Source organism: Microcaecilia unicolor, chromosome 7 (assembly GCF_901765095.1).
Source record: "Microcaecilia unicolor chromosome 7, aMicUni1.1, whole genome shotgun sequence".
Taxonomy (NCBI): Eukaryota; Metazoa; Chordata; class Amphibia; order Gymnophiona; family Siphonopidae; genus Microcaecilia; species Microcaecilia unicolor.
The window spans coordinates 278,433,257-278,451,445 of NC_044037.1; the positions used below are offsets into that span (position 1 = coordinate 278,433,257).

At 44.9% G+C, this 18,189-nt stretch overlaps 1 protein-coding gene across 9 annotated transcripts in view; it reads left to right on the top strand.

Moving 5' to 3' along the window:
- Positions 1-18,189, top strand: part of ZNF148 (zinc finger protein 148) — a 152,865-nt gene that overhangs the window by 26,978 nt on the left and 107,698 nt on the right. For 7 of the 9 annotated variants that reach the window (XM_030209173.1, XM_030209172.1, XM_030209168.1 and 4 more), the window contains one exon: positions 7,789-7,870. In XM_030209173.1, the coding sequence (XP_030065033.1) occupies positions 7,823-7,870 (48 nt within the window). In that variant the 5' untranslated portion in view covers positions 7,789-7,822. Of the gene's footprint in view, positions 1-7,787; positions 7,871-18,189 lie in introns of those variants that run through there. The other 2 variants (XM_030209165.1, XM_030209166.1) reach the window with 1 other exon arrangement.

The following is an 18,189-nucleotide window of genomic DNA, read 5'->3' on the forward strand; positions in this document are numbered from 1 at the left end:
CTCCATGCACTCTCAACATTTTTTCTTCTACATGTCTGTATCTATGTGAAAGATGGTTAAGAATATTTCTCAATAAACTAAAATAAAAGTTTGGGGGCATACTTATGGAGTGGAGGAGTAGCCTAGTGGTTAGTGCTGCGGACCTTGATACTAAGGAAGTGGGTTTGATTCCCACTGCAGGTCCTTGTGACTCTGGGCAAGTCACTTAATCCTCCATTGCTCCAGGTACAAATATGTACCTGTATATACTATGTAAACCGCTTTGAATATAGTTGCAAAAACCACAAAAGGCATTATATCAAGTCCCATTCCCTTCCCTTAAAGATCTAAATTGTGTATACTGAGGAATTAAGGCTGGATAGGGGAAATGATAAATGTTTTAAGTACTTCCAGTGTATACATACAGAGGTGGTAGACATAGGCGCCCCGTATAAGAGGCTTGGGGAGGCTAAGCCTCCCCAGCCCAACCCTGACCATCTTGTGTTTCTTCTGCTGCCCGCCGTCTCCATCGTCATTTTTACTGCACTGAAGAGTTGTGCCTCGGCACCGGCAATTCAGAGTCAGCCTTCTGCCAGCATCGGGGCTTTCTCTTCAGGCATGTCTCCCTCCCTCCCAGCTCTGCAGAAAAGAGGAAGTTACGTTAGAGTCCTGGACGCCTGAGGAGAAGCCCCGACAGTAAAAATGACGACCTGGGGAGACAGGCAGCAGGCAGCAGAAGAAACGGAGAAAGATGCAAGACTTCCAAAACGAGTGGAAGTGAGCCTTAGTAGCCCAGTAAGTAAACAAGGAAGCCAATTTGGTTAATGTGTTTCCCCAGCATGACATCCTCACTGCCTTCAGCCCAAACAAAACAAACTTTTGAGCTGCTGCATCCAGGTTGTTCTTGATGTTGATCTTAACAAGGCTAAAGCTGGGGCACATGGAATCACATTTTAATGTCATCTCATTTGTAGGAATTAGCATTTTAGATACACAACTGGATTATTCTGTTTTTAGGGTTTCAGGGACAAGTGGTTTTATAGGTCAAAAATAAAAATAAATATTTTTTAATGCAGATCTCTTTGTTTAAACATAACTAAATGGGCTATAAGCCCCTAATGGTGTATTAGGTTCTGCCCAGTGTAATATTTTTGGTACAGTAAAGTTCTGAGTGTGTTTTTCCACAATGATGTGCATAGTGTTTTGCAGTTGAGCGATTATGGTTAGTATATGCTTTGAGCAATCACTTTATTCTTTCACATATGATACATATTTAATATCTAATTTAATAAAAGTATTGTGACTTTTATTTTTATTTATTTTTTTCTGTGTTATCAGACAGTTATGGATTTAAGCTCCCCCCTGGCCCCATCCCTAACTCCACCCCCTTTAGCCTCCCCAAACAGTTGGGCCACCGACCGCTATGGTGGTAGACTCTTTTGAGAGAAAAAGAGATGGCTGTAGAATGAGGGTCACAATGAGGGTGAAAGAAGGAGACTGTAGTAGTCTAAAGAAATATTTCTTTACAGAAAGGTTTTTGGATGCATGGAACAGCCTCCTAGTTAGAGACAAGAATGGTATGAATTCAAGAAAGCATGGGACAAGCACAGAGGATCTCTGAGGGAAGAAAGGGATTGTAGATCTGAGGAGTTGGTGTGGCTGGGCAAATGAGGCTGTACAGTCTCTTCTGTCTACAGTTTTATCTTGTTTTAATATTAGAATAATTGGAAGGTGTTGTACATGGAGTTCTGCAACCACATTTGCAAAAAGTGGGTGTGCATTTTGGAAACTCTTTATACTTGGACATCTTGGGTTAATTCTTATGTCGGTCTACACAGGGAGTCGCAACCCAGAAGGAATCTAGTTTTCTCCAAAACTGTACGGCTGCTAGAAATCTGCACAACATTTAGAATACAAATAATTCATGAGTAATTGACATTTTGGCCTTTAAACATTTAATTAAGCTTGTCTAAAACATTTCAGACTATTTCTAGTTTTTGCAATAAGCTGTTGTAATGACCATTTATGCTTATGGTATACTTGATACCCTTTTTCCCACTTAGTTAAAATATTACATAGAAACAGAAAAATGAAGGTAGATAAAGACCATATGGCCTACAGTTTTCCCATCCTCTCCCTTAGAGATCCTATTTGTCCCAAGATTTCTTAAATTCAGGTAAAGTCTTTATCACCTCCACTGGGAGACCGTTCCATGAATTCATCACCCTTTCTGTGAAGTATTTTCCTCTGTTACTGTGAATCTTTTCCCTTTCACTTTCTTTCTACCTACCCGCATTCAAAGAGACTTGCTTTCTGTGCATTTATGCCACGGAGGTATTTAAATGTAAATGTCTCTATCCTATGTCCCTCTCCCAGCTTTCTTCCAAAGTATACGTATTGAGATCTTTAGTCTGTCCCCATATGCTTTATGACAAAGACCATCGACTGTTTAGTAGCTGCCCTCTTGACTGATTCCATCCTGTAAAAAGACACTTAAAATACTAATGAATTTAGCATGCGCTAACAAATTAGTGTTTGTTAGTGCCATGCAGCCCATAGGTACACAGTGGACTGCGCAGCATTTAGCGTGCGCTAATTGTTAAATGAGCACTAAATTCGTTAATGCACTTAGGACCCAGAAGTCCGGTGAAATCTTTATACAGGTCTTATCACTTTTATTTAATTTTTTTCCTTCTGGCCATTCCACTCCTTATGCACTCAAGCATCTTCTAGCTTTCACTGGCACCTTTCTACCTGTTTAATAGCCAACACAAGTGGCTAAGGCAGCCAAACACACAAAATGGGAAGAAATACAAACTGATCCACTCGGGGCCTCTGCTCAAGGTGCCGCGGCCTAACGCGCGCAAAAGCTTTCCTTCTAATAAGTTCTGGGAGAAGAGGATATTTCTCTGGTAAGTGAACAAATTTTGCTTGTGCTTTCGGAACTTGAAGATTGGGGTTTAAAGGAGGAACTGTAAGTTAGTGATAGGCTGATACTAATCCTTATTTAGCAAGTTTTAAAATTACGGAAAAACTCAAAAAACACTAAGATGGAGTCAGCAGTCCAGCAGCGAGAGGGTGCTATCCAGTCTTTTGCATTGAGTGTCACATGTATGATTATCTCCCAATTGGTGAGGTGTCATATGTGTGTGCCCGATGCAAAGAGCTCCTAGCTCTCAGAGAACGTGTCGTTCCCTTGAGGCTAGAGTAGCAGACTTGATGGAGCTGAGGGAGACAGAGAGGTACATAGAGGAGACCTACAGGGATGTTGTAGAGAAGTCCCACCTCCAGTCAGGTAGCCCCTGTGCTACCTTGGAGGAGGGAGGTCTCCTAGAAGGAGAGCACCACCTGGTGAAGTAGGAAGTACTCTGTAGCCAGGACTGCCCACCAGGGGATGTATTCCTTCGCCGAGGATATATCTCCAAATGTTGCCGGGAGGGAAAGGTTAGGACAGCTGTTGTACTTGGTGATTCAATCATTAGGCATATAGATAGCTGGGTAGCTGGTGGACGTGAGGATCGCCTGGTGACTTGCCTGCCTGGTGCGAAGGTGGCGGACCTCACGTGTCACCTAGATAGGATTCTAGATAGTGCTGGGGAGGAGCCCGCTGTCTTGGTACATGTGGGTACCAATGACATAGGAAAATGTGGGAGAGAGGTTCTGGAAGCAAAATTTAGGCTCTTAGGTAGAAAGCTGAAATCCAGATCCTCCAGGGTAGCATTTTCTGAAATGCTACCTGTGCAACGCGCAGGGCCCAAGAGACAGGCAGAGCTCCAGAGTCTCAATGCGTGGATGAGACGATGGTGCAGGGAGGAGGGCTTAGATTCGTAGGAACTGGGCAACATTCTGGGGAAGGGGGAGCCTATTCCGAAAGGATGGGCTCCATCTTAACCAGAGTGGGACCAGGCTGCTGGCATCGGCGTTTAAGAAGGAGATAGAGCAGCTTTTAAACTAGAAATGGGGGGAAGGCCGACAGTCGCAAAAGAGCATGGTTCGGGATAAGGTATCTTTCAAAGATATCACCATACAGGGAAGATAGTGAGTATCCTGATAGTGAGGTTGCAAAGAGATTGTAGTAGATCGGGTATCTTTAAATAACAATAAAAATCAGACAAAAGATTGCCATTAATACTGTCAAGTACTAAGCATGATGTACTTAGGAACAACAAACATAGTTTGAAATGTCTATATGCGAATGCCAGGAGCCTAAGAAATAAGATGGGGGAGTTAGAATATATTGCACTAAATGAAAAATTAGATATAATAGGCATCTCTGAGACCTGGTGGAAGGAGGATAACCAGTGGGACACTGTCATACCGGGGTACAAATTATATCGTAGTGATAGGGTGAATCGGATTGGTGGAGGGGTAGCATTGTATATTAACGAGAGCCTTGAATCAAATAGATTGAAAATTCTGCAGGAAGCAAAACACTCCTTGGAATCACTGTGGATTGAAATTCCATGTGCAAAGGGGAAAGGATAGTGATAGGAGTGTACTACCGTCCGCCTGGCCAGGACGAACAGACGGATGCGGAAATGTTAAAGGAAATCAGGGACGCAACAAACTGGGCAACACAATAATAATGGGGGGATTTCAATTACCCGCATATAGACTGGGGTTAATGTAACAATCTGTACACGCAAGGGACATAAGATTTCTTGATGAATCAAGGACAGCTTCATGGAACAGCTAGTTCAGGAGCCGACAAGAGAAGGAAAAATACTAGACTAGTCCTTAGTGGTGCTCATGATCTAGTGCAGGGGGTACGATACGAGGGCTCCGCTTGATAACAGTGATCATATTATGATCGGTTTTGATATTGGCATTGAAGGAAGTGAAACTAGGAAATCAAGTACGCTAGCGTTTCACTATAGAAAAGGTGATTACGACAAAATGAGAAAAATGGTGAAAAAAAGACTGAAAGGAGCAGCTCGCAGAGTAAAAAACTTGCATCAGGCGTGGATGCTGTTTAAAAACACCATCCTGGAGGTTCAGGACAAATATATTCCACGTATTAGAAAAAAGGGAAAAAAGACTAAACGTCAGCCGGCGTGGCTAAACAGTAAGATAAAGGAATCATTAGAGCCAAAAAACAATCCTCAGAAAGTGGAGAAGAGAACAACTGAAAGTAACAGGATAGATCATAAGGAATGCCAAGCCAAATGCAAAGCGGAGATAAGGAGGCAAAAAAGGACTTGAGAAGAAATTAGCGTTGGAAGCAAAAATACATAGTAAAAACTTTTTTAGTACATTAAAAGCAGGAAACCGGCCAAAGAGTCGGTTGGGCCGCTGGACGAAAATGGTGTTGTTAAAGGGGCGATCAAGGAGGACAAAGCCGTAGCGGAGAAATTCAACCTGAATTCTTGCTTCGGTCTTCACCGAGGAGGATTTGGGGGGGGAACACCGGTGCCGGAAAGAATATTTGAAGCGGGGGGAGTCGGGAGACACTAAAACAACTTCTCTGTAACCTGGAGGATGTAAGTGGTCAGTTCAGCAAGCTGAAGAGTAGTAAATCACCGGGACCTGATGGTATTCACCCAGAGTATTAATAGAACTAAAAAATGAACTTGCGGAGCTACTGTTTAGAAATATGCAATCTGTCCCTAAAATCGAGTGTAATACCGGAAGACTGGAGGGTAGCCAATGTTACTCCGATTTTTTAAGAAAGGTTTCAGAGGAGACTCCGGGAAATTATAGACCGGTGAGTCTGACGTCGGTGCCGGGCAAGATGGTGGAGGCTATTATTAAGAATAAAATTGCAGAGCATATACAAAACATGGACTGATGAGACAAAGTCAGCACGGATTTAGTGAAGGGAAGTCTTGCCTCACCAATCTAATGCATTTTTTTGAGGGGGTAAGCAAACATGTGGACAATGGGGAGCCGGTGATATTGTATATCTGGATTTTCAGAAGGCGTTTGACAAAGTGCCGCACGAAGACTCCTGAGAGAAATTGCAGAGTCATGGAATCGGAGGTAGGGTATTATTATGGATTAAGAACTGGTTGAAAGATAGGAAGCAGAGAGTAGGATTGCGTGGCCAGTATTCTCAGTGGAGGAGGGTAGTTAGTGGGGTCCCGCAGGGGTCTGTGCTGGTCCGTTGCTTTTTAATGTATTTATAATGACCTAGAGATGGGAATAACTAGTGAGGTAATTAAATTCGCCGATGACACAAAATTATTCAGGGTCGTCAAGTCGCAGGAGGAATGTGAACGATTACAGGAGGACCTTGCGAGACTGGAGAATGGCGTGCAAGTGGCAGATGAAGTTCAATGTTGACAAGTGCAAAGTGATGCATGTGGGTAAGAGGAACCCGAATTTAGCTACGTCTTGCAAGGTTCCGCGTTAGGAGTTACGGATCAAGAAAGGGATCTGGGTGTCGTCGTCGATGATACGCTGAAACCTTCTGCTCAGTGTGCTGCTGCGGCTAGGAAAGCGAATAGAATGTTGGGTGTTATTAGGAAGGGTATGGAGTCCAGGTGTGCGGATGTTATAATGCCGTTGTATCGCTCCATGGTGCGACCGCACCTGGAGTATTGTGTTCAGTCTGGTCTCCGTATCTCAAAAAAGATATAGTAGAATTGGAAAAGGACAGCGAAGGGCGACGAAATGATAGTGGGGATGGGACGACTTTCCTATGAAGAGAGGCTGAGAAGGCTAGGGCTTTTCAGCTTGGAGAAGAGACGGCTGAGGGAGATATGATAGAAGTGTATAAAATAATGAGTGGAATGGATCGGGTGGATGTGAAGCGACTGTTCACGCTATCCAAAAATACTAGGACTAGAGGCATGAGTTGAAGCTACAGTGTGGTAAATTTAAAACGAATCGGAGAAAATTTTTCTTCACCCAACGTGTAATTAGACTCTGGAATTCATTGCCGGAGAACGTGGTACGGGCGGTTAGCTTGACGGAGTTTAAAAAGGGGTTAGATAGATTCCTAAAGGACAAGTCCATAGACCGCTATTAAATGGACTGGAAAAATTCCTCATTTTTAGGTATAACTTGTCTGGAATGTTTTTACGTTTGGGGAGCGTGCCAGGTGCCCTTGACCTGGATTGGCCACTGTCGGTGACAGGATGCTGGGCTAGATGGACCTTGGTCTTTCCCAGTATGGCACTACTTATGTACTTATGTACTTATGAAAAGGGCCTAAGTACAGCAGTAAGTCTTCAGCAATGAAAAAAAATCTTCTATTTTAGTGCAAAAATAATGCTTCATGTTTATGAATGAGAATGTTTCGTGCATTGGGGCCAGCTTCTATTGAGGTTTTAATAGGTTGCTGGCAGTCTAATAATGATTTATACTAAAAGCCATATTTAAAAAAAAATTCCTCTAATTCTGTGGCTACCTGATTGAAATGAAGGCAGTACAGTAATGTGGAAATACTGTGCTTACTGAACTATGATCCTTATTATCTTAATTTTTTCAATACAGGGCTAATGGAGGCCCTTACCTTCCATGATGGCTGCTGTAGGGAAAAGTAAAGGTTCAAGACCCGGTGTGATCTGACAGAAACCAGCATTGATTTTGATATGTGTTAGACCTCAGTCCATGCTTCTGTTGGTGGGAGATAGCAATCATGTTAACCTTTTCAACATGCATAAGTTTGATCTAAATAGCAAAAACTGAATTTCTAGAAACAGCCACAGCTTGTAGAGCATGCTTAGAGTAAAGAGAGAAGAGAGAGCACGAGAAAGACAGACAACTCTATGTTTAGACCTATCACCCACATTTAGCTGTCTATCCCAAAGCTGTCCAGTAGGTACCTTTAAGAGTAATACCTTACTGCTGCTTTTGTATTTTCAGTTGTGACCAATCTGAGGAGGGAGTGGCTCAGATCATGACCCAGACATCTACCATGGCATCAAGCCATCTGCCTGTGCTGCAGGTTGGTTATGTATATATATCGTTTACATGTTTTGAAAATCTAGTTAAAATAGCCATTTTATATAACAACATTCATTCATTGCTTGTGAGCCAAATGCTAATGTTGTTGTAATATGTAATTACAAGCTAAAGAGTGGCATTAAAAATGACTTCTGGAAGTTGAATATGCTACCCAGAATTAATTTTGTTATTCTGTTTAGTCTATATATTGAAGGAAAGGATGAGAGTAGGAATACACTAGGTTAAAGCTTGATAAATCTGAGAGCTGTGTTCTGAGAGCAGAAACAGTGGCCTTGAAGAGCAGGATAAGCAGAACTTCCCTTCATGATACAAATTTGCAGTTGTGGCCTTGGTGGTTTTTTTTTTTTTTAAACTTTGTTATGTCTCTGGGTTCCACTGCTCTAATTACAGCATGGAAACCATCTTTGTCACTCCTTAAACTACTTTGATTTAGCAAAGAAGAATAGTGAAGCCAAATGACAGTCTTCTCTCAAGCTAGGTTCAGTTGTAGACTGGCCCTAAAATAGGGTAAAAGGACAGTCCTTGACAGTGTGACTGTCTAAATCTTGCTCAGCAGTGATGATTAGCAGCATATTATTGGCATGTCTTGTAGATCTGTTCAGCTGGGTTCATTCTATATGGTAAATCGGTCCTCCTAGAACGATGAGTGGGACTTTGTTTTTCTTACACTGAAACTCATTTTAGTTCCAAAGGTTTGCTGCAGTGAAAAAGACAGCAGCAGGTGGATTGATCAGGTATGACAAAAATATTTTTGCTAGTATTGTGGGTGTTGTGTACAGCTGTGGGGCTACTAAGAGGTCTTCAGGAATTTGAATGGGGTGTATATTTTCTAGCTAGAGTTCTCATAGTTGCATTCATATATGCAAACAGATACACAGTACTCTGCTACTGAGTATGTCAACTAAGCCACTGTATTATTGAGATAACGTCAGACCTGTTTCCTTCTATTTTTTATAAGCATGTTGTGGTATTAGTTATGAATGAGTCTGGATTCTTAGATTGTCATTACCTGGCTTTTTAGACAAGCATTTAATCTGGCCAACTGGGGTGTGGGGCTTGCATACAGTCTCGCTGTTTTTCCCCTCTCCTCTCCCCCATCCCAACCCCCATTCCTCTTATCCCTTTCTTTTCTCACCTTGATTTCCAACTGTTGCAGCTGCTGGCAAAGGTTTGAATGAGCTGGTGTGATTGAGGTCCTTTTCTGTCAAATACTGTAGTTCTTTTTTCTAATTCTTTGTTTTTTATTTAGATTGTAAACTGCCCAGATCTGCGAGTCAGCTTGGGGTGGTATAATAAGTTTTAGTCTATAGTTTATTATTTTAAAGTATCAGCATTTTGTTACAGTTCTGTGAGATATTACTCTGGTTATTTTCTTGTAATGAGTATGAAATTTTTAGACATGTAGGATTAATTTAATGTTAATGGAGATGGTTTTATTAGAGGATGTTTATGTGAGAAGTTCAAAAAAGTGCCTGTTTAGAGGTGCCTTTATAAAATAGACTCCCAGAAGTGGCTCCGATAGTGTGCATACACCTGAACAAATTTATACCTGCTCTTAGTGTAAGTGTATGCATGTACATGTACTGTGTACCTATATATTTTATAAAATGGGTTTGCACTGCAAAACACCCCCCTCCGGTCTACCCAAACGCCATGTGCCTACTTTTTACACTGTATGCTGCTGCACAGTGTTATAAAATCCCTTTTCTATGTGTTAGGCTACATGTGGAAAAGCTGTATAAAACTACCTCAGAAACAGCCAGAGTGGCACCGAGAATGACTTCTGGAAGCTGAATGCTGCTTAGCATTAAGGTGTTTCGCTGTTGAGACGTAGGATATTAATGAACTGTTTCATTACATCCAAAGGATCAGTCCAGACAAATGGGTTGTGACTATCCCCAGCAGGTGGAGATAAAGAATTAATGAGTTGTTCCTTATAAAGTCTTGTGCATAGCAACCATATCTCCAGCAGGCGGTTTAGCAGCTCCTGTGCAGTGTTGTGATTCTGTGTGGCCTCCTGTCCTGCATAGGATTGGTTGTCATCCCAGAAATGTCATTCTCGTAGCTCCGGACTGGCCCAGATGGCCTTGGTATGTGGATCTCATCTGTCTTCAGATCGCTCCTCAGTTGAGTCCCCCCCTCCACAGACAGGCTTGTTGCACCAAGGTCCAGTACTAATGGAGAATCCCTCCCGCTTTGGTCTTATGGCCTTGCGGTGGAGATGGCGATTGAAGAAGGGTTATGCGGATGATATGCCTACATCGCGGCATGCAGGAAGTGATACACTTCTTCTTATGCTAGAACGTGGAGAACTTTTGAGAGCTGGGCTACAGAGTGGTGTTTCTCCATTTTGTGCTTCCTTGTCTGTAATTTTATCCTTCCTTCATGAGGGATTCAGAAATGGTTTTGCTCTTAATTCGCTCAAGGTTCAGATGGCAGTGTTGGCGTGCGATAGAGGCAAACTACAGAATGTCTGGTTGGCTGCTCACCCTGATATAGTGCAGTTCCTTTAAGGAGTCTCTCATCTGTGTCCCCCTCTCAGCAATATATTTTTTAAAATGTTTGTTTATTTTATTGAACATACACATATCGCACAGAAATAATTGTAAAAACAGTATCGCCACTTCCTTCTGCAACATCAACATTGGTTTTTGTTTTGTTTCTATTACTCTGTAATCCCCTTATATGCCCTTACCCCCTCCCTCTACCCCTTCCTCCACAATTGTCAAGGCAGGGTCCGGCTGTGCCGACCACTCAATATATGAGTCCCATATTCGATGATACACTACCAGGCGACCTTGTCGCATCGCCGTTAGCTTAGACATTAGGTGAATGTAGTCCAGTTTCCTTATAACAGTCCTGAGTCCCGGCAGAGTTTGTTGTTTCCATGCCGCTGCCAACACCAACTTGCCAGCCACCAATATCTGGGTGGCCAGCTGATACACATACTTTTTGGACCCCTGGGGTCGCATATGCAGAAGGCAAAAGTCCATTGTCATAGGAAAGTTGATTTCGTTATGCTTATAATCAACCTCACCACTCCTGTCCAGTATTGTTGAGCATGAGGACAGGCCCACCATATATGAGCCATATCTCCTATCATTTCACATTGACGCCAACAGAGAGCCGACCCCCCTTTAAACATTTTAGCTAATCTCTGTGGTGTGTAATACCAGCTATACAATATTTTGTAGCCATTTTCTACAAGAGCATTAGAGATTGACACCTTAAGCAACGAAACAAACACTCGTTCCCATACTGAGTATTCATAAGAGACCCCCAGTATTTTTTCCCATTTATGTGTATAGTATAGAATTGGCTGTGTTTGTAATAAAAGCGCTTTATATAGCCTAGAGATTCCCCCTCTACCCCCTCCTCCAGCCATAGCCCTCTCTAATTGCGTTTCTTCCAAACTCAACTCTTCCTTTGCTCGCCTCAAAATGTAGTCCCTTAGTTGGCTATATTGAAATGCATTAGACGTTGGGATCCCATATTCCTCTTGCATTTCTGCAAAGGTTAATATTTCCCCCTCCTCCCACATCTGCCCCACTCCCATAAGCCTCCCGCTCCCAGTTCCTATAACGCGAATCCAAAGATCCCGGTGTGAATCCTGGTGCATGTCGTATTGCGGTATGTAAAAAGTGTGTGCGTCCTCGAAAGAATCTACTACGTATGTTACTCCAGGTTGTGAGTGGCCACCTAATAATCGGCGGCACTTCTTTTATTATCTCTCTGATCTCTCGTTCAGAGAGCCAAGGGATAACCCTCAAGGGGTGCGAGCCGCACCAAGTCTGCTCCATAGCCTTCCAAGCCTTCCCACCTCCCTGCAACCACTCTGCTAAAATGCGAAGGTGAGCCGCCTGATAGTAAAGCAAAAACGAGGGCACCCCCATACCCCCATGTACTCTGGCTGATGCATCACTGACCGACGCACCCGTGGCGGCTTCCTTTTCCATATGAAGGAGAAGACTCTGCGCTGCAACCCTTAAGAAACTTGTCAGGTAGAGAAATAGGAAGCGCCATAAATAAGTAGAGCAGCTTCGGCAGCAGGATCATTTTAATCGCATTTATCCGACCCATCCACGAGATTGTTAGGCCCTCCCATCTCTCCATTTCCAAGAAAAGTTCCCGTACCCTTACAGGGAAATTGGCCGCATACAGGTCCTCCAATCGCTTTGTAATATTCACCCCTAAGTATTTGATACTTCTGGGGGCCCACCTAAAGGGGAAAGTGGCTCGCAACCTTGCTACTTGGTCTACTGGTATGGAGATGTTCAACACCTCGGATTTCTCCATGTTAACCTTAAATCCAGCCACCCAGCCAAAGTCCCGCAATGCCGCCCCTATAATTGGAAGTGATGTACTGGGATTTGTTAGAGTGAGGAGGATATCATCCGCAAATAATAGCACCCGAGTTTCAGTGGTTCCCATCCTCAGTCCTCGTACGTCAGGATGTGATCTAATGTAAGCCGCCAAGGGCTCCACGACCAAGGCGAAAAGGAGTGGTGACAAGGCACATCCCTGTCTCGTCCCCCGCCGCAAAAAAATGGTATGGACTGGCTCCCATTGACCCTAACCGAGCCGTGGGCGCTCGATATAAAGATATATCCAGTGCATGAACCCTTCCGGAATACCCACCCTCTTCAGGGTTGCAAACAAAAATGGCCAATGCACCCTGTCAAACGCCTTTTCTGCGTCAATGAAGGATACATAGCGGCTGTTGTTTTATATGTGCAAATTGGATAAGGTGGAGCGCCCTGCGAATATTATCAAATGTTTGGCACGCCCGCACGAACCCCGCTTGATCTTCGTGAACTAATTGCGGTAAATACTGCTGCAGACGGGATGCCAGGATCGCAGTAAAGATTTTTAGTCCACCCCCAGAAAGAGATTGGCCTGTAAGAACCGCACAGCTGTGGATCTTTGCCTGGTTTGGGTAGGACTATGATGTTCGCCTGGTGCCAGGTCTCCGGAAGAGACCTCGTTCTCCCAAATCATTAAACACCTTAGCAGCAGAGGAGCCACCAGGGACCCAAAAGTTTTGTAAGATTGTTCGTAAATCCATCAGGACCTGGTGCTTTGCTGGGTGCTAATTCCTTTATTGCCTGTAAGACCTCTTCTAACTCAATTGGTCTGGAAAGTCTAAGCTTGGCACTCTCCGTAAGTGTGGGCAGTACATTCCTATCCAGGAAGGCCTCGATCTCAACTTCCTCTGGACTAATATGGAGTATAGAGTTTTTCATAAAAGCTCCTAAAAGCTTCTTGTATGGCCTGAGGATCCGTTATGCGGTCCCCCCTGTCATTTCTCAGCTGAGTGACATGCGCTTTTTTTGCCTGCTGTTTTAATTTGTGCGCCAATACCCTGCTGGCCTTGTTGCCAAACTCAAAATGGGTCTGGCGTATCCTCTGCAGTTGCTCAGAGAGGTCCGCCAATTGGAGCTCCCTGATCTCTTGCCTTAACTTATGCGCTTGGTCTAGCAGAGTTCGTGCTGGGCCTCCCTTACCCTGTCTACTTATTAATTTCTCCACCTGTGCCAATTGCTTGCGCCCTGACTCCTTGCTCGAGTTCTTTCCCGTCGCACATGTGCTTTCAAGGCAATAAAGTGGCCTCTCATCACCGCCTTGAAGCCCTCCCAAAGCACCCCTGGGGTCACCCCATTATCGTTAAATTGGATATATTCTTTGATTATCTTCTCAAATTGAAGTACATGAGTCACCTCAGCCAGCAATGCATCATCCAAGCGCCACTGTGGGGCCTCCCTCCTCCCCTCTTGCGTTTGTAAAACAAGGGTGACCGGGCTATGATCTGACCAGGTTCGCGGCTCTATGTGTTGATCTTTAACCCTGCCCATCGCCACAGCATCCCCCAGCCAAAAATCAATACGAGAGAAGGAGTTATGAACTTGGGAAAAGCATGTGTAATCTCTTTGTGTTGGGTTGGCCTGTCTCCACAGATCACTCAACTGCCACCTTGCTATAAATGTGTGAAGTAGCTCCCGTCCCTGTTTAGCATATTTATTGATGTAGAGGAGTTATCCAACTGTGGGTTAGGAGTAATATTAAAGTCTCCTCCCACCAGCACGGCTCCCTCCCCATGTGCCAGCAATATCTGATCTAGTTGATGCAAAAATTCCCCATGGTCTGCATTGGGCCCATAAACGTTAACTAGTGTAGGTCTGTGTTCCCAATTGGATAACTAATAAGATATACGACCTTCCTTGTCTCTACTGATCTTTTTAATCTGCCATGGATGGGAATCATTAAGTGCTACCATGACCCCCCTACTTTGGTGCCTGAATTGTTCGATGCAAAGAACATATGCGGATACTGGCGATGCCTACATAGCCTCTCATGTTGCTTTTTTAAATGAGTCTCCTGAATCAGGGCTATATCTATTTTTAAGCGGATCAGCTCCCGAAATAGGAGCTGTCGCTTCATTGGCACATTTAAGCCTCTGACATTCAGGATCGCTAGTGTTACATCTTGCATTCCATCACCTCCCATAGGCGCCCTAAGCCAGCCCAAGTATAGTCTCCTGCCTTGTCATCCCCTTGTTCCTCTCCTCTTGTCCATCTGCTCCCCCGCCCCCCCCCCTCCCCCTGTTCCTCCCTCCCTTCCACCCCCCTCCCCCTATGTTCATGTAGATCCTCTCTCATATATGAAAGAATATCCTGTAGAGGAAGTACCTCACCCCTCCACTCACCCTCTTAGTGCCACTGAACAACATAACAACTGTTCTCCCGCTATATATCAACCAAAACCATTACAAACCGGAACCAAATAGCTCTTGCGAGCCTTAAATTCTGAACTTCCATCGGGCCCAGACCCAACACATGTTAACACATCATTTGTGCCCCCCTTACCCACAGTCATGTAAGGTGGCCAGCCGACTGCTGACGTTGTAATCTCTTCTGTCCCTTACCCACTCGCTGCCATTTCGAGTGGGATGCCGGGGCTCTATCACGTCTTATTTTCCCCGGAGTCTCCGGCGGGATTTCCTGCTGTATTTCTGGAAGAACTGCTCTGGCTTCAGCTAGGGATCTTGCTTGGTGCATGTGGCCTTCCTTGTAGAATGCTAAAGCAAAGGGATGCTTCCAGCGGTAGCGGATTCCAAGCTCTGCAGCCTTCTTGTTATCGGCTTCAACTCCGCTCGCGTTTTAAAGTGGCCAGTGCCAGGTCCTGGTAGATCTCCACCTGATGCGTGTCCCACTTGACACTTTGTAGGCTTCTGGCCGCCTGAAACACCTTCTCTTTTAACTTGTAATCCTGAAAACAGGCTATGATGTCCTTAGGCAAATTGTTCCGGGCTGGGCCCAGCGTTCTGTGAGAGCGCTCAAGCACGACTGCAGTTGCTTCCACTGGGCTGCCAGCCTCTTTCAATATAGCGCACACCACCTGCTGCACTACTGTCTCACAGTCGGCATATTCCGGGGTCTCAGGAATACCCCTAAACCAAAATTATGCTGCCGATTCCTGTTCTCTAAATCTTCCATCTTGTCAGCCAACTGTTGCTGACCCAGACGGACGTCCGCGATCGCTCGGTCTAGCGATCCAAGTTCCTCCGTGTGTTCCTCCACTCGGGACTCCATCTCCTCCATCCTATTTCCCAGCTCTCTAATTTCACCGCGGAGATCGGAGCCTAGCGTCTCCAGCTCCGCCCGGACCGCCTTTACGTCCGCGCGGATCTCCAGTAGCCACTCTTTTAGCTCTGCGAGCGGGTCCGTTGCTGTCCGATCTGGGTCCTCACCAAAGAGGCAGGGGCTCTGCTGCAATTCGCCATCTGAGTATTTACCAGCCGGCTCGGGCTGATTTTCCAGGCCCACCACGCGGTTAGCCGTCTTCCCGCCTTTAAAGCCAAATTGGCTAAGTTCCGGCTGCATATTTATCGCCGCCCGGAGCGCCACCGGTTCTGTGGGTGCTGCGGATCAAAATCGCACCGGGAGGACCCGATCAGGGAGAACTCACGCTTTTTTTTTACTTCGGTGAGCGGGAGCTAACTGTTTAAGCATCCATCTTTATTGGTGACGTCACTTCCTCTCCCCCTCTCAGCAATATTTGTCCTCAGTAGAGTCTTCAAGTGGTTCTTAAGGCTCTTCAGTCGGCTTCCTTTGAGCCTCTTCGTTGGGCAACTGTCAAACATCTCACTTTAAAGGCAGCTTTTTCTAGTTGCCATGTCATCAGCACGGAGAGTTTTGGAGCTGCAAGCTCTTTCTTGCACCGTCTTTCATGAAGTCTTGGAACACTTCCTAAACAGGAGCATTCTGAACCTATTTTATAGACATGTCAAAGAAATTCACCACAGATTATGCCTGCGAAAGCCTACAAGTGTATTGGGCAAACTAGGGTTGCCAACTTTTTAAAAGAAAAACCTGCAACATGTTGGCCCCATGCTGTTCCCATGAAGTCACTTTCTGCATCTTAGTTTCAGGAGAGCACAATATGATCACAAAGACTGAGCTAGTACTGAGGAGCTCACAAATGGCCTTTCCAGTAAGTGGTACTTGAAGACATCTTCCAGAGATGAGGAGCCCCATTAATTGATTCTTTTGCATCAGATGGCAACAAGCTTCTGTTCTGTTCCAGAAAACTAAACCAGTAGATGCTGGCATCGGATGCCTTCCACTTTGTTGGGGCACAGGGCTTCTCTGTGCCTTTTCTCCCTATTCCCTTTACACTAGAGAATGACATGGTTACCATTACCGCGGATATACTGCAGTAAACCATGGTAAATCCACAGAAACAACAACATTCTAAAAAAAATAATAATTTACCGCGGATGCAGGAACAAAACTTTTTACCACCCTTCAGGAACAGTAAAAAAACTTGTTCTCGCTGTAAAAAAAATGCTTTCCTCCCCTCAGGCATCACTCAAAGAAGTTATTGAAGTCACTTACGCTTTCCTGCAGCAAGCTGGCAGCGATTCACACAGACCAGCTCTTTGGCCTTTCCTCCTGCCAAGTCCCGTCCTCTCTACTGTAGCTTCCTGTTTGACGCTAAACAGAAAGTTTCAGTAGAGAAGGTGGGATTTGGCAGGAGGAAGGCCACGGAACCGGCCTGTATGAACTGCTGCCGACTGGCTACAGGAAAGTGTGAGTGACACCTGCTGGCGGAGGGGCAGCAGAAAAGTGCTGGCTGGACCCATGGGTGGGAGGAGGAGGGGTACTGGAGGGAAAGGAAGTGGGGGATGGCTGGATCCATGGAAGAGAGAGGGGCTGATGGAAAGGAGAGAGGTGGGGGCTGGACCCTTGAGAGGAGGGGCTGGAGGGAAAGGAGAGGGTGCTGGCTGGATCCTGGGAGGGGGAGGGGCTACAGGGAAGGGAAAGAGATGCCAGACCAAGGGGGAAGTGGGAGTCAAATACTGAGCCCACAGTGGGAAGGAGAAATAGAATTAAGGCAGACAGGTGAACCAGATTCTGGGGTTGGGTTGGAGAGGAGAGAGACATGGTGTGGAAGAGAGGGAGAAGCTGGACACAGGGAGGTAACAGAAACAGAGGTGAAATGATGCATTGGGGAGGCAACAGGGACACAGTGGGAGATGCAGTGTTGGGATGGTATATGGACACAGAGAGGCAATGCAAGACACAAAAGGGAGATGATGTTCGACATTCTTAAATCGAGCGTGGTACTGGAAGATTGGAGGGTGGCCAATGTAACGCTCAGTTTTAAAAAAGGTTCCAGGGGAGATCCGGGAAATTATAGACCGGTGAGTCTGACGTTGGTGCCGGGTAAAATGGTAGAGGCTATTATTAAAAACAAAATTACAGAGCACATCCAAGGACATGGATTACTGAGACCGAGTCAGCACGGCTTTGGTGGGGGGAAATCTTGCCTGACCAATTTACTTCAATTCTTTGAAGGAGTAAACAAACGTGGACAAAGGGGAGCCGGTTGATATTGTGTATCTGGATTTTCAAAAGGCATTTAACAAGGTACCTCATGAAAGGCTACAGAGGAAATTGGAGGGTCATGGTATAGGAGGAAAAGTCCTTTTGTGGATTAAAAACTGGTTGAAGGATAGGAAACAGAGAGTGGGGTTAAATGGGTAGTATTCACAATGGAGAAGGGCAGTTAGGGGGTTCCTCAGGGTTCTGTGCTAGGTCCGCTGCTTTTTAATAATTTATAAATGATTTAGAGATGGGTGTAACTAGCGAGGTAATTAAATTTGCTGATGACACAAAGTTATTCAAAGTCGTTAACTCGCTACAGGATTGTGAAAAATTACAGAAGGACCTTACGAGACTGGGACACTGGGCGGCTAAATGGCAGATGACGTTTAATGTGAGCAAGTGCAAGGTGATG